The sequence below is a fragment of the Cydia strobilella genome, chromosome 23, assembly GCF_947568885.1.
Source record: "Cydia strobilella chromosome 23, ilCydStro3.1, whole genome shotgun sequence".
Classification (NCBI taxonomy): domain Eukaryota; kingdom Metazoa; phylum Arthropoda; class Insecta; order Lepidoptera; family Tortricidae; genus Cydia; species Cydia strobilella.
Window position 1 is genome coordinate 6,479,239 of NC_086063.1, and position 19,771 is coordinate 6,499,009.

The 19,771-nt window shown below is 34.7% G+C and overlaps 2 protein-coding genes, 1 long non-coding RNA gene and 1 other non-coding gene across 4 annotated transcripts in view; 2 read left to right on the forward strand and 2 right to left on the reverse strand.

The window, feature by feature from the left end:
* LOC134751913 (uncharacterized) overlaps nt 1-19,771 on the forward strand; it is a 521,238-nt gene that overhangs the window by 294,965 nt on the left and 206,502 nt on the right. The window lies entirely within an intron of this gene.
* Nucleotides 5,158-6,098, forward strand: LOC134751753 (uncharacterized). The gene has a single exon (XM_063687200.1). The coding sequence runs from the start codon at nt 5,170-5,172 to the stop codon at nt 6,070-6,072; it is 903 nt and encodes a 300-aa protein (XP_063543270.1). The 5' UTR covers nt 5,158-5,169; the 3' UTR covers nt 6,073-6,098.
* On the reverse strand, nt 9,582-11,742 carry LOC134751750 (uncharacterized). The gene is made up of 2 exons (XM_063687197.1): nt 11,694-11,742; nt 9,582-10,595 (listed from the first exon to the last, which is right to left on the reverse strand). Exon 2 carries the CDS (start codon nt 10,585-10,587, stop codon nt 9,616-9,618), a length of 972 nt encoding a protein of 323 aa, XP_063543267.1. The 5' UTR covers nt 10,588-10,595; nt 11,694-11,742; the 3' UTR covers nt 9,582-9,615.
* Nucleotides 16,507-16,578, reverse strand: Trnap-agg (transfer RNA proline (anticodon AGG)). The gene has a single exon. It is a non-coding gene; the product is annotated as a tRNA-Pro (tRNA).

Sequence of the window (19,771 nt, forward strand, 5' to 3'; positions counted from 1 at the left end):
GACGAGTCCGACTCGCACTTGTCTGATTTTTTCTGTACGTTTTCTTAAAGTTATTTTCGATGTCTATGACACTTGAAATAGGCGTCAATGAGTGACGTAATTTTAATTATTTTCATCACACTTGCTCGAAAAGAGCTTTTAGAGTTCTAGTCAGAATTCTATAGTTATTTAAGTTAATTGTATTGTCAAAGTTGAAACGATTTAATTCACTGTTTACCTACGTTCTACAAGTATGAAGTTACTTAGTTTAGGTTAAAGTTAAAAGTTAAAAGTTAAAATCATTTATTGTACACCAAGAATTAGGCAGAAACAAAAATTAACTGGTCTTAAAACTAAGGGACAATTTATGTACATCTATGCATTTACAATGACGGTTGCACCGGTTCCTACACTAGGCGTGGCCTGTCACGTAGGTAACCAATCCAGACACGAAATATCTGTGACATGATTTGTGCGAAATGCCAATAAGACACTATACTTAAATTTAAAGAAGTTACTAATTAGTAGGTAATAACAATAATACTAGTTACAAAGCTAAATTTAAGACAGGGTGAAACTAAAACTACATACATAACTAAACTTAGGTTTACAGGTGATGCATGTGCAATTTTGGGTGTATAGGTACTGTTTAGGTGCGCGCGCGCGTGTGTGTGTGTGTGTGTGTGTGTGTGTGTGTGTGTGTGTGTGCGTGTGTTGTTGAGAGTGAATATAATTACTTGACTACTTTCATGAGATCCTCTATATCCTCATACGTAAGGGAGCTGAGCCAGGCTGATACTATTTTCTGGGCTTCTCTAACGGACAATGTTTTAATGGAGATTTTAGAATTAACTTTATTATAAACAAATGGATGCAGAAAGTTAGGCAGACGGTGAGCAAAAACTGACGAAGTCGAAGGTATGGGTACTTTGAAGGTACGCTTTTGCAACATGGAGTTGTAATTGGGAGATTTTATAACCGCTCCGTGTACATTAGACATCACGCGCAGAACAAACAATCCACGAACGGTGAGGACATTCATGTCACTGTATACAAGCTGGGTTGGGTATCGAATGGGTTTCCGAAGAATAACCTTGAGAACAGCACGTTGTGCCCTCTCCAACAGCACCATGTGGGTTTTACATGCTCCGCCCCATGCAGTTATGCAATATGCTAATACTGATTGGCAAATACTGATGTAAACTATTCTTAGCAGTGTCTTGGAGGCTGAGTTTCGGAGATTTTTAAACACATATATTAATTTACGTACTCGATTAGCTGTAGTAAGTAAGTGTTCCCTGAAGTCTAGCTTTTCATCAACTACTACACCAAGATATTTAGTAGTACGGGCCCTATCAATAAAACGGCATGAACAAGGAACAATTGGCGATCCATTTTGACAACAGGTATGAATTTTTAACCGAGACAAGCAAGTGGAGCGGAAGCCTTTGTTTTATGAAAACAGAGGAAATTGGTTTTTAAAACATTAAGCGTAAGTAGATTACTCGTTAACCAGTCTGCTATCACCGCCATACCAGCTTCTGCGGAGCTAGCGACTTTGGCCCAGTTTTCTCCATGAAAGAGGATGACCGTGTCGTCGGCATAACAAATAACATCAGCATTGGGTAATTTGTTAGAGGCAATGTCGTTAATGTAGACATTGAACAATACTGGGCCTAGGACGCTGCCTTGTGGGACACCAAAAGTGACATCTCTGGGGTTGCTTACATCTTGATCGATCTTTACGCGTTGTGTTCGACCTGATAGATAGCTATTAAACCAGTCTAAAGCTACTCCTCTAATTCCTATGAGCTCAAGCTTTCTCAGAAGAATGGGTATGGAGACGGTGTCAAATGCTTTGGTTAGGTCTAGAAAAACGCCAATGCAGGCCTCGTTATTGTCTAAAAATCCCGAAATTAGTTTTGTCAGCAACACCACTGCGTCCTCTGTTGATCTCTTTTCACGAAAACCATACTGTCGGTCGGAGACTATCGAGTTTTTTTCCAGGAAGCTGACTAGACGTTTACAAACCAGTTTTTCCAGTATTTTTGAAAGTACCCCAAGCAGAGAAATCGGCCTATAATTACTAGGATTTAGCTTGTCACCTAGCTTATGTATTGGAATGACTGCTGCCTCCTTCCATTCATCCGGAAAAACTCCCTCGGAAAGACTAAGGTTGTATATGTGGGTTAGAGGCGAAATAATGAGGTTTTTGACGGCCTTTAATAGGCGATTTGTAACTCCATCAAGCCCAGGGGAACTGTCTAGTTTTAAGCAGGTTATTAAAGATTCAACCTCGGACTCGCTAGTTGCATTAAAGAAAAGTGAAGGTGAGGGGGACAATTTTGAAGTCATTGCCTGTGCCAGATCTTCCTGTGACTTATCTATAGTTTTTAATATATCATTGGCTAGTTTTCCACCAACACCTGTGAAGAAACTATTACAGCAATCCAGTGATTCAGCCACAGAACTCTTCATTTGTGTTAGGTCAATCGGTATTTGTGCGTTTTTCTTTGTGTACGTTATATTTTTAATAGCATTCCAAAGCCTTTTAGGATTGTTTTTATTTTCCTCTAGTTCAGTTGACTCGTAATTGTTTTTAAGTTTACGTAGTAGGTTGTTGTGAAAATTTTTGTAACGGATGTATATCTGCTTTAAGGTTTGGTCGTTTGGATTTTTGCGACATTTTAGGTGCAAATAATCTCTATGTTTTGAGCATCGTAAGAGTCCAGGGGTCATCCAAGGCTTTATCATAAACCTAGACCGACTAACCGGAGCATGGGTTGTGTGCTTGCTGATGGTGTCCAAGAACAATCGGTTGAAGGCCCTAGCGGCTGTTGATACTGTATTTGAGGAAGTAACACTGCTCCAATCAACCTTGCTAAGCTCATCTTCTACCGACTCAATATCAATTTTCCTAACAAAACGCTTGTATTGAGTTTTAGGGGCCTTTTTTAGGTATTGATGTAAAATATGTTAGATAGAGCTAGTTTCAATGTTTTAAATTTTGCTTGCAAGATCTTAAATTTTATGTTTACATTTATAGTATTTAAGTAACTATTTAAGCGTATTATGATTGTTTTTATTTTTGGATATTTTTCAATGAAATAAATTTTATCTTATCTATCTTACTTTATTGTTATTCACAGATCTGATATCAACCTGTATCTCTTTCAATCGGTATTAGATCACTATTATAAAACAATTCAGTCATTGAATGACTGGTAAAATGTTTTATAAACGAGGCGGAAGTGCCTTTCCAGCAGTCGTGATCTAGGAGCGAAAGCGGTGAGAGTACTTTTTATTATTTTTCACATCACCAATTTGAAAGAGGGGTTTTTCTTCCCTGCTAGGAGGGATCAAAGTGGCACTTTTCTTCCCTACTAGGAGAAAGTAACACTTTTCTGTTCTAGGTGGTGTTTTGCATTTTTTGCACATTATTTTTTTAGCTTATATAATATTTTTAAACATCATAATTACCTCATAGGTGATGTGAAAGCAGTATGTGTCACATGGTAGCAAAATTATTTCCATCTTGGGCGTAACACACTTGAATCCCTCACTACGCTCAGGATTCTACTTTAGAATCCCTCGTTACTCTCGGGATTCTATTATAGAATCCTTCGCTTCGTTTAGGATTGAATATGTCATTCTGCTCCCTTGTAACACAATCTACTATCGCATACCTATATTTAAAAAAAACCGGACAAGTGCGAGTCGGACTCACCCACCGAGGGTTCCGTACTTTTTGTATTTGTTTGTAATAGCGGAAACAGAAATACAACATCTGTGAAAATTGAAAATTTCAACTGTCTAGCTATCACGATTGATGAGATACAGCCTGGTGACAGACAGACGGACAGACGGACGGACAGACAGACGGACAGTGGAGTCTTAGTGGGTCTTAGGGGTAGGGAACATAGTTATGGTTAATGTAAGTACATCAAATTATGTACAAATATTTTCCATAATGTCAATATCCAGAGAGGAAAATGGGGACTACTTTTGTATGGAGAAGCGGTCGTTCCCTTTCCTCTTAAACCAATCTTAAAATTAACGTTTCCTTCTCCCAGGTACATTAGTATGTGTTTACATCTAATTGTGCTGATTATAATAATACTATTTGACATGGCTTCAATTAGTAGAACATTTACCAGATCTGATCTTGCTGACTGTTCGTGAATTTGCCGAGTGTTGTAAAAAGTCGTACCCCCGTAGTCGTAAGCCCACAATAATATAACAGGCGTTTTTTTTTTGCACGTAGAACTTCGAGACCCATTATGATATACGTCAAATATATTATATATATATATATATATGTTTAGGTACTTACGTACGTACTTATATATATATATATAATATATTTGACGTATATCATATGTATATATGTTTAGGTACTTACGCTTTTGGATTATTTCATATTTCATATTTATTTATTGCATCCATGGTACACAGGTGTTACATATATAATAGTTTCACATGGGCCCTGGTAGGGCAAGGCAATTATCTTAAATCTAAAGATTAATTTATATATGTACAATATATTTGACAGTGTCTTATTTAACTTATAATAATTTCATAGTTGTATTATATAATATATGTATAGTTATTTCTAAAGTCAATAACTGATTTTATTTTACCAAAATTTATAAAATTAAATATTATACAATAATAATATACATGCTTAAAACGATTGTAAGTTTATGTCAAAAATATCGATACCTATATAATGTCAATTTCAAGCTTAAATTAAAAATTGTAAAATGAGACATGTCCAATAAATACACTAAACTACAAAAGAATTACATTTCATCTTCCATTATAAAATTATATTTATTATTATATTTTTTTATTAAATTGCTTATAAAATTACTAATATTGCTTTTTTAAATTAACAGCACTTTATTTACATACAAGATACAGTGGTACTACGTAAACGAAATTAATAACTAGCTTAAAACTAAAATAGTTCTTTTGTCAAAAATATTTTGATAATGCTATATAATTTGGTAATAATAATACTTCATTCGATTTGCCGATTTCCTTAAAAAAATGTCACGTCACACCAGGGGGGGGGGGTACCTTTTTTATGACCTCGACTTTTTACTTTTTTTCTGTTACTTTAGCGTTTATAAATCTTGCGGAGACATTATTAAACATTGTTAATGTTTGGTTTTCAGAGAATTCATCATGCGTTTACTAAAGGACAGCTTCATCACCGTCCTGCCTATCTTTGCTCTCTTCGCACACACAGGGGCTCAAAGATGCGACCGGATCAAAATCGGAAACGAATACTATAAAAGACAACTCATAGCTACCATAGACGGTTACCCAACAGGCATCGTCATCGATCCAAGAAATGAAAACATTTTTTTTATTCTCCATAAAAAGAATTATACCAGAGGAATACATTTCCTCAAGCACGGCGCTTTGGGCATCAAAGAAATACCAATCGGCGATGATATGATAGGCCAATGCGTTGCTATAGATATCCCAAGCAATGTGATCTATTTTGGAACAAATCAAGGACTTGTTACCTTCGATTCTACTAGAGATATCGTTGCTTCAGAAAGACCTATCGGCGACGATGACATTCGTTTTATATTCATAGATAAGACAATTAAGACAGACAATCAAATGTATATATCCACTGGCCCTAATCGTGAAATCTTCAAATTTGTCAACGGATCATACGCCGTAAGAAGGTATGAGAAAGTCATGAAAGCATACAGCTTTGTTTTAGACTCTCAAGGCAATGCGTTTTACGAATTTGTCGACGGAAGAATCTACTTTTTCGCTACCGATTACTATGAACCTATACAATATAAAGGTTTTTCTAGAGAACTAAAATACATATTAAAATTAAACATGCAAGACGAAGCGATTGTAGCTGTAAAAGGTTCTCTATTTAAACTGAGTACGAAAAGCATTTTGCCAGTGAAAATTGGACAGCTCGGTTTCAAAATTACTGGAATGGCTTTTGATGCAAAGAATAATATAATCGTTGGAACTAAAGGGAAGCTATATAGATATAAGCCGATAAATAGTAATGATCCTTGCCCTGCTGACGATTATTTTATGGCCACTATTTAGGAGGAAGTAGCCAGGCTTAATCCGAAAATATACCTAAGTACCGTAAAACCACCCAACTGTAGTCTACACAACTATGGTAAGCAAGTTCAATACGTAATTAAGTGTCAATACCAATCCTCTTTTCTCTTCCATTTTTGGAACTACTTTGCCTTATTACTGCAACAGTCAAATAATAGTCGAAGATATTCAAGTTACTGTGGTAGTTGGGACTTGAGAGGTTTTGGACTATGTATAGTTGGGAGGTTTAGACTATAGTTGGGAGGTTGTGGACATAGTTGGGAGGTTTTGGACTATAGTTGAGAGCTAATAGTAGGGAGGTTTTACGGTAACATACGACAACTGCATTTATAACTGCCATTAAAGAATAAATCCATATCTTATTTATGTACCTATTCTATTCTAGAAGCTTAGATGTATTTTTTTTAAGAAAGTTTCGGAAAACAGTTTCAAAAATAAATAAATATACTCTGGCAAGCCAGCTTTGCCAGTAGAAAAAGAAGGCAAATTTGAAGAACGTAGGCGCGAAGGATCGATCACCCATACAAATTTTAAAGTTCGCGCCCTTTTCTACTGACAAAGTTGGCTTGCCAGGGTATAAGGTATAACTTACAATATAAATAACCTACGCAAAAAAAATAATTGCAGCCTTTCTAGATTGAAAGTAATCAAGCCATTTAGAAATTAATTAAAGTATAATTTCAGTACCATAGTTTCGCCGATCACGGTACATATAATTTTCCACAATTTCAGGGAATAGGATTCAGACATATTTTCCGAACGAATACTTATAAGTACCTAATTAGTATAATTTAAACCTAACTAATGAGTCTTCCTAATAATATATTATCTAACTGTCAGAATGTGTTTTAATTGATTTGCATTCAATTAGGTACCTCGGTACCTAACCTTTTTAGTACTGTGACCCCTTTGACTAACTAGGGAACTCGATTTTACCCCTCCTCCATGCCAGTTTTACCCCCACCGGGGTAATTACCCCCAGGTTAGGAACCGCTGCTCGGTAACTTATGTATATTATAATTGTAGGTAATACTTATAATAGACGTACAACTGTTGCAAAATGTGTAAAATTGTAGACGTACTTGCTTGCAGATGTCGCTACGTGTAAACTGAGGCATTTATCCCACTATTACCCTAGGTGTATTCCCCGAACGACTGAACGGTGTGACAAATTTGTCATCAAATAAAGATCTGTTGTTGGGCTCCTAAGAAAATCCAACGCACTTTTCAAATATATATTATAGTGATTTGGGTATTTTAATAACAAAACTTCCGCGAGACACAGACATCCACACTATCCTGTTAGGCTTCGCGTATAGAAGCCTTAATTTGATTGTTATTTTCAATAAAATAATCACGGTAAAACCGTTTCAACATAGACAATATCCGTATATATTGAAATGGCGGGTAAATATAAATACTTATCGAGGATTAGTCGATGGAATTCGCGGTACGCCATTTTACCACAAACAGCCGTCTATAGTAAATGGCGCGAAAATACTGATCGGTGATTGGTGGAAATCTGACAGGTGATTAGTGATTGGAAGGGGGCGACTAGGGGGAACCGGGCCAGTTGCGACATTCTAGTGTGGACCGACTGGACCGTGGAAGAAGCAACAGACTTGTAATACCTAGCTATAGGTTAATCGAAAAGAAAATAATAAAAGTGTTAGTCTCTAGTTTGAGTTCTCAGTAATCTCCAAATCTACGATACCCGAGTCGTACTGCGAGTAAGTTCATAATCCATACGTTATTCCGGTATTGGAACTTTGCAATTTTTGAAAATACTCTTTAGCACATTGCTAGACGGACCTTAGAGTCTATAGGTACGTCAGGTAGACTCTATTTATTTAGGCATAAACATTATATACATAATTATAGATTTATCTGTTGAATAAAAAACAAAACAGATTAACAACAGTGAAAACATAAACAAGACATTATACATAATTAGGTAACAAGATTAGTGTTATCTAAAAAGCATATATCTCAAGGTGACTTTAATTAAACACAAAAATATATGTATATATCGGTGACCGTGACTTAAATCTTTCCGTTACGGAGCCAAAATATATTTTATTAGATTTAAGGTTCATATTATTTATTCAAATAGAGGTACGAAATTACGAATATTTAGTGTCCGTCCGAAACCGAAAATTCGGTTTTGCTCTAGTTCTTTCAAGGTTGGGTTTTGATTGAGGCGAAATCGGAACTGAAACGGACACTAAAGAAAATACAGAAACCCTTGAGTAAATTTCATTCGATAGCGTGACGAGAGTTCGCGTTTGCGTTATGTCTATTTTCGTATAGGATTTTGAACAGCGCGCCAAGCGGGACGTTTTGGGAACTCAAAATCCCATACAAAATGACACTTAACGCAAACGCGTATGTTATATCACGCTATCGAATGAAATTAACACAAGGGGTACAGTTTCGGCGTCAACTTCGTTTACTATTTTAATTTTGACTATTTAAAGGTTTTTTATTTAAATCTAATTTTTTAGGTTAAATTAAGTGCTGGATCCTGACCTCATTTCGGTTGACTATCACATTGTCTCTACCACCCAAAGGTGGTCTGGAACATATCGTTTTTAGGGTTTCGTACCCAAAGGGTAAAAACGGGACCCTATTACTAAGACTCCGCTGTCTGTCTGTCCGTCTGTCCATTTGTCTGTCACCAGGCTGTATCTCTCGAACCGTGATAGCTAGACAGTTGAAATTTTCACAGATGATGTATTTCTGTTGCCGCTATAACAACAAATACTAAAAAGTACGGAACCCTCGGTGGGCGAGTCCGACTTGCACTTGGCCGGTTTTTTTATTTAGGTAAAAGACCGCCTAATTATCCTTTTCTAACCTTCTTTGCAGCGATAGCTTTGTAGCCATAAGCGAAAATGCATGGGCCGTCTCAACCGCTCTTGACTCAGCGTTGCAACAATCGCCCATCAGGGATGCAGTGGCCATTGATGAGTTATCTAGTTTAGCCTGAAAACTTATTATTTGTAAACAAAAATCATATTTATTTTTTAAACAGTTTAAATAAATATAGCTTTCCTTATTTTTAGGAGGATTAGGTAACCTACTATCTCAAAACTGTCAAACCATTCAAAGTAAGTCATACATGCGGTTAAGTAAACTGAGATTTATTACGGAATCGTGAAAGTAGGGGAGAATCACGAGCATTTGACCGGAATGATGATTCGTTTATTTTGTGGCCGTATTTCTTATTGCCATGCAAAAATATTTTAAGTCTGTGCGCCGCCAGGGGAGGGGCGTGGGGCTACGACTTACTACTAAATTTAATTACGAACATTTCTCTCTTTGGGTTTTATTATTTACTGACCAAGATTCTTATTTATATAGTTTGAAACTTATAGCTCTTTGAGGACTTTGAGCAACATTGTTGACCTCGTTGTGTCTAGATCCGATTCAACTATTATTTCGGGACATATTTAGGTGTATACAGTAAGTTCGATAACAAAACAACAAGCATAAATCATAGCAGTTTTATTCAGTCAAAACAAATTACAAACGGCTAGAAACCTTCGTATTCTTGTAAGCGTTAATCTGTTCCTGCTGATCTTCAAAGAACTCATTCAGTTCGTCAATGTGCTTATCAGCAAACAGAGTAATCAGGTTGTACAAGTAAATCTTCTGCTTGTAAGCATAGTATTGGTACACAATGGTGTCCGGGGCGTACGCGGTGGGTTGAGACTGGAACTTAATCGGTGATATATCACTGGTACCATCCACATTCAGCTCATAAAGACGGCCGTCAATAACAGCGTATGCCTGGTTGATCATTACTGGAGGCCTGATGAGTGTTACTTTAGTAGGGTGCGCTGGGAGACCCTCGATTTTAAGGACACGCTGGCCGTTGTAAGTGTAGAACTGGTGATTGCCGTTGTAGAAGAACATCATACCGTTGTAATCGAAGACGATGTTTCTAGCGTCCTTAACTGCTTCAACTTTAGTTGACACCTTCTCGTCTTCATCATATTTATACAAAACGTAGTTTGAAGTTAAGTAATATACGTGAGCATTTTCAGTATCAACAGCCATTCTGATGACGCTCTCAGTAACGGTACCATATTTGGTCGCAGTCTGATCGTGCTCATTATACTTGTAGATGCCGTCGCTAGCGCCGAAGTAGACAATCTTGTTCTTAGCATAAGTCGTGCACTGTCCGTTCTCAAGCACTTTCTTGGTTACGCCGTTCTTGTAGGTGTACAATCCTTTGTAGTCGTAAGTTCCATCGTTTTTGAGATCAGCTTCGACGAAGAAGACAGTGAGTTTAGTTTCGTCAGTGTCTTCGTTGCTGTCTTCGGAGTAGTTGATCTGATTGAGGGGTACGACGATGTCTACGATGTCGTGGTGGCCGGTGTAGACAGCGAAGGAGTCGGGGTAGAACTTCTTAGTGATGATGAGCTGCTCGTCGTTGGTGGGGGGCGCGGCGACAGCCAGGGCGACGAGGGCTGCGAGGATTGCGAACTTCATTTTGGAGTCTGGAAAATAAAACGAATGTAAGTAAAGAGTAATTTGACTCTCAAATACATTAGAAAAAGGGCACTTCTGTGAACATTACAATAAGATTAGCGACCGAGAATTGTGATATGCATGTAGAGGAGAACATCCGGAAGCGACAAAGCATTTTTCGCTAATGCTCAATTGCCCAGTCAATGATAAATTAGAGAAAACTTATTTATCAATATCAATTAAGAACTAAGCAACTGTGGCCAATTTGGTGATATACCTAAGGGCCGTATCATAAGCTGCCATAATATAAATCGAATAGTTCCTAAAGTTTTAACTACAGTTAAATATTTAATAATCATTATTTTATTAACATTATCCACCGTTACTCGTGGCCTATTAAACAACAAGTTTTTAGGTAAGTATATAAAAAGATAGTTTTAAATTATTTGTTAAATAATGTTTAATATTTACACGAAATTTCAATACCACAATTTTATTAAAATATTTGATTATAGTATAGATTTTCACTTGTTTATGCAAAAATGTATAAAGGAAATGTAGCTCTTTATACAAGTAATCTTCAATGAATAAAGACATCATTTAGTTAAGTTTTTTGAGCTTTCGTGAGCTTTTTTAATTTGCTTTTTATGTAACTTCTATTATATAAGATTTATTTGAGGAATCGACAACAAACAACAAAGGCCGTCAGGTTTGTTTGGCGAAATTTTAAAATTGGGTCATTACCCATTGGTATTTTTACATTTAATTAATTTTTACTGTTTGTTAATAATTCTAAATAAGTATTATTATTATTTTTCCTAAAATTTAGGTTAGGTAATATTAAATCATCCACTTAACATTAAGTAATTACAAGTTTTACAGTTAATTTAAACTAAACAAAACTCAAAGTCAAAAGAACTATTATTTACTCTTCTTTTAATAAAAAATTAAATAATAAAATATTCGCGGCGCGTATTATAGATACACTTGGTTCGATAACATTTAACCAAGTTAGTAAACAATAAATATCTTAAAAGTAACTTTTGAATTATTTAACATGAGAAAAAGAAGTTATATTATAATTATATTAACGAAATAAAAATAAAAGAATATTCAAGTTTTCTTACCTGTACCGTTGAATCTCCGAAAAACACTTAGTTCAAGTCTCCGCAAATTCGCTTAATATCCCCCTACAGTATGACCCCCATTGATAGCCTAACTTATATATCACATGTTTTTCAACAAAGTATGTTACAAGGTAAGATATGTCCAAGTGCTTTGATAAAGCGAGAAAAACATTATTGTGACTAGGTGTTATTGTTATTAGTATAAAGTTGAACATCGCTTCAATGTAAAATGGAAAAGTTTCACTATACCTGTACATGTTCAAGACCAATGTTAGTGCATGCCCTTTAATCCTCTGCAATCTTTTTGAAGTTTCTTATTATTACTAACCTAATGAATAAAAAAATCAAAAAATATTATTTCGAATGTAAACCATCATCATTCAATTTAACCCTTAAATGCATAATGATGTATATATGCATCGTATATTTGATGGTCCGTGGCTCAATATGCAGCTATCCAAAATCACATTTATTACTTTTATACAGCATGACACATCTATTTCAATTTATTAAAAAGTTATACAAAAAATCATGCATTTAAGGGTTAAGAGCTGTGGGCTCTTGTCGGTGCAGCGTGATGAAGTTGTCTCCACCTTGGTCGATCCGAAGCCAGCCCTTTAGTATCCTGGTACGACACGGACCCTGCATGCTCCTTTACTTGGCTCATATAACTTTTTCTTGGCCTTGTCCTACCTCTCCTTCCGTTTATTTTTCTTTTACGATGTTCCTGATGTAGTGGTCATGTCGTAGCAGGTGGCCGTTCTTTTTTACTCTTCTATTTTTAATAAACCATACACGGAGAAAATACTTTGGTAGAAACGACAAACCCGTTTTGTAAACGGCGTTAAAACTAATTTTTAGTCATTAATACTAAAGTTTGGCAGTTATTACAGGTGTTATTAGCTATATTTTACATCACTGGTAATATTAAAATGTTATTCCCGCAAATTACTATATAAAAATAAAATAAATAAATAAAATAACTAAAATAGACTTCTTGCGATTACAAAAAGTTTGTTGTCCTGGAAATTAGAAAAAAAAGCGGCTATTTTAAAAAAATTAGGCGCGAATCGATATCGTCCCATAGAAAATTTGAATTTCGCGCCTTTTTCTACTGACAAGATTTGCTTGACCAACTATATTACTTTTTTTTTTTGTTGGATTAAATGAACTTTTTTTTTTCAGTGTAGGTAACGAACACTGATTGAAATTTTGAGCTACCGGGTGGGGCTTGTGTATATAATTATTTTAATTAAACACATAGTACTTAAACAAGTAGTAGTAGTAGTAGTAAATCACTTTATTGTACAAAACAAAAATTGATAACATGAAATTCATATAAATTTAGGTACAAAGGCGAGCTTATCCCTATAAGGGATTTCTTCCAGCTAACCTTAGAGTAAATGAGTGGAAAATTCGAATTAGATAGATAGACAAACTTACAGAACGTACAATAATATACAAGTTTGGGAACAAATCAAATTATTTTATTAAATATTTTGATTTGTGTTTTTAAGTAGTCACCACCCTCACTCGCTCGCGAGGTGGCCTAGGGGTTCATGGCGTTAGCCGGTTCGAATCCGGCCTTCACCACTGGAGGGCTTCGTCACTTTTTCTTTAATATATGAGATCTATTACAGTTTTTAACATAGTACTTAATTAAAATATGGATTGTACTCCTCAAACGATGACACTTTTGTTCTATTGTACTTTTAAAAATTATGAAGTGTTTAGATCTGCTATTTTTCGTACAAATTAAATATTATCTTCGTCCCGCTATTTTTTTTTTTTTTTATTGATAATGGGAAACAAACAGCGAAAGATGACACATATAGATAATTACACTTAAATACATACATAAGCCAAAACAGTTTCCACTACTGAAATTAGATAATTATGGTTGCTCAGACAAGACTTGTTTGTACAATTCAATTAAACTATCTCTAGATCTAGTGCTAAAGAACTAAACAATGCGAATTTGAAACCACAAACGTGACATGCATTAATTTAACTTAATTTTACAATAGTAAACTATCAAAATCAATTATATTATTTGCCCTAATAGTAGCAGAGTTATATTATATTATTTGTTCATTTGCTCTTAATTGCAGAAATTATCATTGTAATTGATGTTACGTCTTATGAAAATTCGCAATACACTGCGTCTTACTACACTTTAAAGTCCAACTTTAAAGTAAACTAAAAATCTAAACCTAAAAATCTAAACACATGTCATTTTCAAAAGTTGTTGAACATATGTTGGGTAGTTTAAGAGGTACAGCCTGCAGTTTATATTTATGGCTTCTGTTACAGGCCCCACTCTGGTCAGGTGTGTCTGGTATACTGGCATACTTTTATATAAAAGCTAATAATTATAAGTTTTACCAAGTTTTACACACAAAGTACAACACTCAATACGCTCAATCTAAAAACGCGCGCCATCTATATTTCATTACAGGAAATATTTTAATAGTTACATTCGAACTCCGACAGATGGCGCCACAAAAGATGATGTTTGTAACTGACGTATCGACGGTGCTTGTATACACAGTCATACATTATAGAGTTCATAAATATGTATACCTACATTTTTTTACCTTATTGCAATGGATTAAAGGTAAAGAAATGTATAGATATTTATGAACTCGACTGTAGATTAGATAACCGCGTATCACGGTTACCTTATTATAATTATTTTTAAAAATTATTAAATTTAAATTTAATATTAAAAATAAAAATTAAATAATTATAATGAAATGAATGAGCATAATAAAATTACAAAATTAAATTTTTCAAATTTAAGGATTATTTACTCACCGAATTACTTACAAGCGAAATTTTCCTTGCATAGAAAAAAAGGAAACATTTTAAAGCCAATTTATAAATTATAAAAGCCAATTTATTACAATATACAATTTATAAAAGCCAATTTATTTATTAAAAAAAAATTATATGTACGTTATTTTATTAATTTTCGATGTGAGTTAATTATGTTAGGTAATTGAAAATTAGAATTAATTTATTACTTGTGTATAAAAAAGGTAAACGTCTTGCAAACATCTGCTAAGAAACTTATTATTTAAATTATTGTATTACTATATAACCCTAAGTAAATAAGATAGTATAAAATAAATATTATATTGAAACTACTATCCATACTATTACCAAAGATAGATATAACTCCGTAATAGATGGATACAGTCTAAGAAAAAAACGTGCCTCGAAAATCAAGAAAATTTGATTCTCGATCAGATGGCGCCACTACCTTTGACCTACTCTCGTATAGATGGCGTTATTATTATTATTTATTTATTCATTAACAATATTACAATTGTGTCTGAATATTGACTATATCTAATACTTAATCTAACATGCGTCAATTTAACTACGGTAAATAAATAAAAAAATAATTTACAAAATGTCATAACAAAATATCACCCATTTTTATACCCTACAAATTTTTTGCAGGGTACATTAGGTTTTAACTCACTTGAGGTGAGGCGAAATTACAGACTGTGTACTTTAGCCAGTAGAATTTTACGTGGGGATTCTGACTGCCCCGAACTAGTAGCTCAGTTGCTGCGTCTATATGTTCCCTCACCGACTAGAGTTCTGTTTCGACCGCGTTGTCGCCATTTGTTAGCGCTGCCACCAGTACGAACTGTGTCCCGCCGTAAATCACCGCTTGTTCAAGCAGGTGCAAACCTGCTAAACTCGCTCCTCGAATCAGCACCAAACTGTGATGTGTTTGCGAGTGGATGGTTGGACGTGTGTTATGAATGCTTGAGGTTCTGCGAGACGAGGAATGATCGGCCTTCTTCTGTTATATGTTAATTTAGATTTGTGTACTATGTGTATGAAATGTCTATTGGTTTCACAGTGCTTTGGATCACTGTTATGCTGTGAAATGTAATGAATAAAAAATAAAATAAAAAAATAAATCACAGTTCAATACAAAATAGGATCACAAAATTCATTACAAAATAATTATTAAAATTTATTGATTATATTATACGTTGACGGTTTCGTTTGTTATTTAACAATTTTAACGCATATCAGTGAAATAACATGGGTCAAAATCATTTAAAAATAATTCACGCAAATCACTGATTTAAACTTTCACGATTTTTACTCATTATTATTTATCTCCACGGGACTTAATCGCGTAAAATAGTTTTAAATTTACCTCCTATTATTTTTTTTATTTTTTTATTTTGTTGTAAAACTATTTTACGCGATTAAGTCCCGTGGAGATAAATAATAATTCATGCAAATATTGCAAATAAAAAAAATCATTTACCTATCCATATATAAATACATTTTTTGATATTTTTATTTTAAGTTTTAATCGTGTGTCGATAGATGGCAGTGAATTTACTGTGGTTACAAAATTTACTACTATGACAGTACCGCTCTATCTTATTATATCCTCTTTGCTATTACTATATTTATAAGTAGTAAAATATAATTAAAATATACCTACGCATATATTATTATTACTCCTTCGACTGTATTGTCTGATTTTTTTTCGATGTTCAAACCCCAAAAATATTACAGTGGCAAAATTAAATTGAAATCCGAAAGTAATATCACCTATTATTTACTTTATGAGTGGAATAACACTATGTTTGTGATACATTTATTAATAATACTTTTATTAAAATGCTAAGTATTAATAATCTCTCCTCTCTAATCTCTTAAGCCAGAAATGTAAAACAAATAAAGACAATTCGAGATAACTAATTAAGCAGTAAATTAAAAAAGTAAAAACCAAAAGCTAATTTGCAACTAATTAAAAAGCAAAAAGTGATTTGGGCTCGTCCGGGATTTGAACCCGGGACCTCTCGCACCCTAAGCGAAAATCATACCCCTAGACCAACGAGCCGGGTGAGCAAGACGACGAAATTAGCGGTTAGGTTATACATGCCACTATTTGCCGTTTACGTCATCATAATAAACATTCCTTGATAGTGTTGTTACTTGATCTTGATAGGAATAAGTGTGTAATAATATCAATAAAATAACTGTTTATAATAATAAACATTTGAGAACACAACGCAGTTTAAATTTTCAACGAATAATTTCAAAAAAATGTTAACGTACTTATTATATTATTATTTTGTGTCCTTAAGATTGTTGCCAGTAAAAAAAGTAAAAAAAAAACCTACGTACGTAACAAGCTTCACCATTTAATAACTTACTTTGTGATACTTCTTAACCCAAATTAAAACCCATAAATTCTGCGACAACAATGTAGGTTGTGACGTAACTATTGTTTATTGTAATTGAAGTGAAATTATCCCATGCATTATTAACATAACACCATCGGCCAATTTAAGTTGAGCTTCAACTCCGTAAGCACTATGCGTGGTCAGGGATCGTTGTATACTGGTTATTCTTGGTCGGTAAATATTTTTGTGAAGAATTGTAAATATTGTAATGCTTACAGGTAATTCCTATTGCGTACAGAGGCAGTATCGTCTCAGGCACAGCCATACAAATGAAAAATTCCAAAATTTACTACTGAAATTTGAACCTAAAGTGTACGAAATAGAGTTGATTTTGTGTTGTTTGAAAATTGTACGAAACAAAGCAAATTTCATCGAACAGAAGAAGTAGGTACCTACTATAGGTAGGACCCCAGGGCCATAGGGCGGACACGCTATACATCAAAAATTACTTGCGTTTCTATGTGTGAACGGTACGTCTTTAAACGCGTCATGAGTCATAGTGTGAGTAAGTTGCTTAAAAAAATTTAAAAATAGTACTGAGCGGCCGGCAAACGGCCGTCAATCTGCTGTCGCGGGGCGAGGTAATTCGAGTCGGGGCGGGGCGGTGCGTGGCCGTTCTGTATGATAATACTATTACTTTTTCTGTGCCAGGGCCTTAGGAGGATACTTAGATGTTTTATAGGGTCAATGTAGCAGTTCATAAAAAATATGGGTTAGCAACAAACAAACCAAAATTCGCTTCTAGTGCATAAGTCCACCTTAACTAGCATTAAAGTGTCATTTTCAAGCAAAAGGTACCACATTGTCGCTTGCCATAACTACGCTCTGACTGGTTTTCGATAAAGATACAAGCAATTTTCGTCCTAATGGTAAGCGACAATGTGGTACCTTTTGCTTGAAAACGTCACAATCATAATTCAATCATAACGTATCATGGGCGTTTAGTTTTTAGTACTTAATAATTCAAAATTTGGGATTTGGAATACATTTTAGTATCATTAAAAAAATAGGGGAAGTTGGGGACGCGTGGCGAAATCAGGTTATTTGACATTTTTTCTTAAATTTTAAACTTATTTTATTAAGCTCTATTTATATTAAATATAAATAGAACATTAACATGTCGAGCGTTTTCGACTTAAAATACGTGAGTGACCCGTTATTAATATATTTAATATGTCTGTGTCTCACGGAAGTTTTAAAAAAGCTCTATTTATTGTGAATTTTAAAGTTGAGTTTGAGCTATTTAGTTTTACCCGCCGATATATTTCTTGTACTTAATCTCATTTGTACTTTTAAATAATTTATGTTTATCCTATGTATCCAGTATGTAGGTATCACAACAATGTTTGTAAAATGTATCCACGAGTGTAGCGTCGATACAAACCCGACGGCACTTTTCTGTTTGATTTAATGTAAGATATAGAATATGTATATTAAAATATAAAATAAATAAATAAGAACCCTAGTGCGTTGGGGTAAGATTGCACGGGTTTTTCATGAGGGATAAGACAAAAAATCGTCCGTATGACAAAGCATCTCGGGCGACTTTTCATCTTATCCCGCATAAAAATTCCGTTCAATCTTACCCCAACTCACCGTAATAAATTTATTAGGTCGTTAGTATTTTTATAAAAATATTTGTTTTGTCTGATTATTTTTAATGTTTTTTTAATTCATGTAAAAAAATATATACCTACCAATATTTACAAAGAAGTTTTGACTTTGGTCAACAATTTATCTAGGGTTCAAGTTATCCTGGTTATCTGAGGCAAATGTTTAAAATAAAATGAGATTAAGACTGATGATAAAAACATATTACGCCATCTTGCGAACTGTTGGAAGTATTCGATTGAATAATATTTCGTACAATGGCAGATGTTATGCGGTCACACTGATGAGTGTGTGAGCGAGACAGCGCTATGCACGTATGGCGGTATTCCGCTCGTACACAGGACCGGCGTGCGGATGCACATGGAATGCATGTGCATCCGATACAATATTTCAAGCTTTTACTTATTTATAATTTGTCTGTATAAAAATATGGTAGGTAATCATACTAATAAACAACACAACTTTTACTATGAAACCAACCCCAAAAGCCAGGAAAAAAATTGATTGGCCACAATTTATTCCGGATTCGGAAAATTATTTGGATAAGATTACATTCTTAATACATTTAATACCAGACATATGTATATCTTACTTTTATCTTCCCAGTTATTTTACAAAATTAAGTAGGTAGATGTAAGGTCAAAATAGCTACTAATCTAACGCAACGTACTACGTAGCCGAACAACAAGCGAAATCGAAGCGAAGCGATGCGGCGCGGGGTGAATCAATCCTTTGATTGGTACCTATAGTGTCCTACGTGGGCGATCTCGTTGCGAACGCGAACGCCGTGGGCCCGCCGCGCCGCGCCGCTTCGCTTCGCGAGTTGTTCGCTTACGTAAGACGCAGCGTAATATTTTCGTGTAGTATAATGTAGGTGTGTACCTATTGTTTTGTCACAATTTAATTAACCTAACGACTGTAAGTTTTGCTCATTCCCATAACATTGTCAGTCAGTATTATTGTTACTGTTATAGATAGAAGAGATTGTTATATAACTGTGATACAAATGATACAATACAGATGTATACAATATGTACAATATATACAATATGTATTAACTTAAGCAGAAGCAGGGGCGTGAACACAACTCGATTCACACTGGCTTGTCTATATTAAGATAAAATGGAGTACCTAACGGAGGTCTTAGCGAATAGTTAAACCTTATTATGCTAACGCAGCGTCTTACGTAAGCGAACAACTCGCGAACATGAAGCCTCGGCCCGGGCACGGCCCGGT

Excerpts from the sequence above, each read along its gene's own strand:
- LOC134751753 (XM_063687200.1), top strand. The coding sequence starts at position 5,170 with ATGCGTTTACTAAAGGACAGCTTCATCACCGTCCTGCCTATCTTTGCT.
- LOC134751750 (XM_063687197.1), bottom strand. The coding sequence starts at position 10,587 with ATGAAGTTCGCAATCCTCGCAGCCCTCGTCGCCCTGGCTGTCGCCGCG.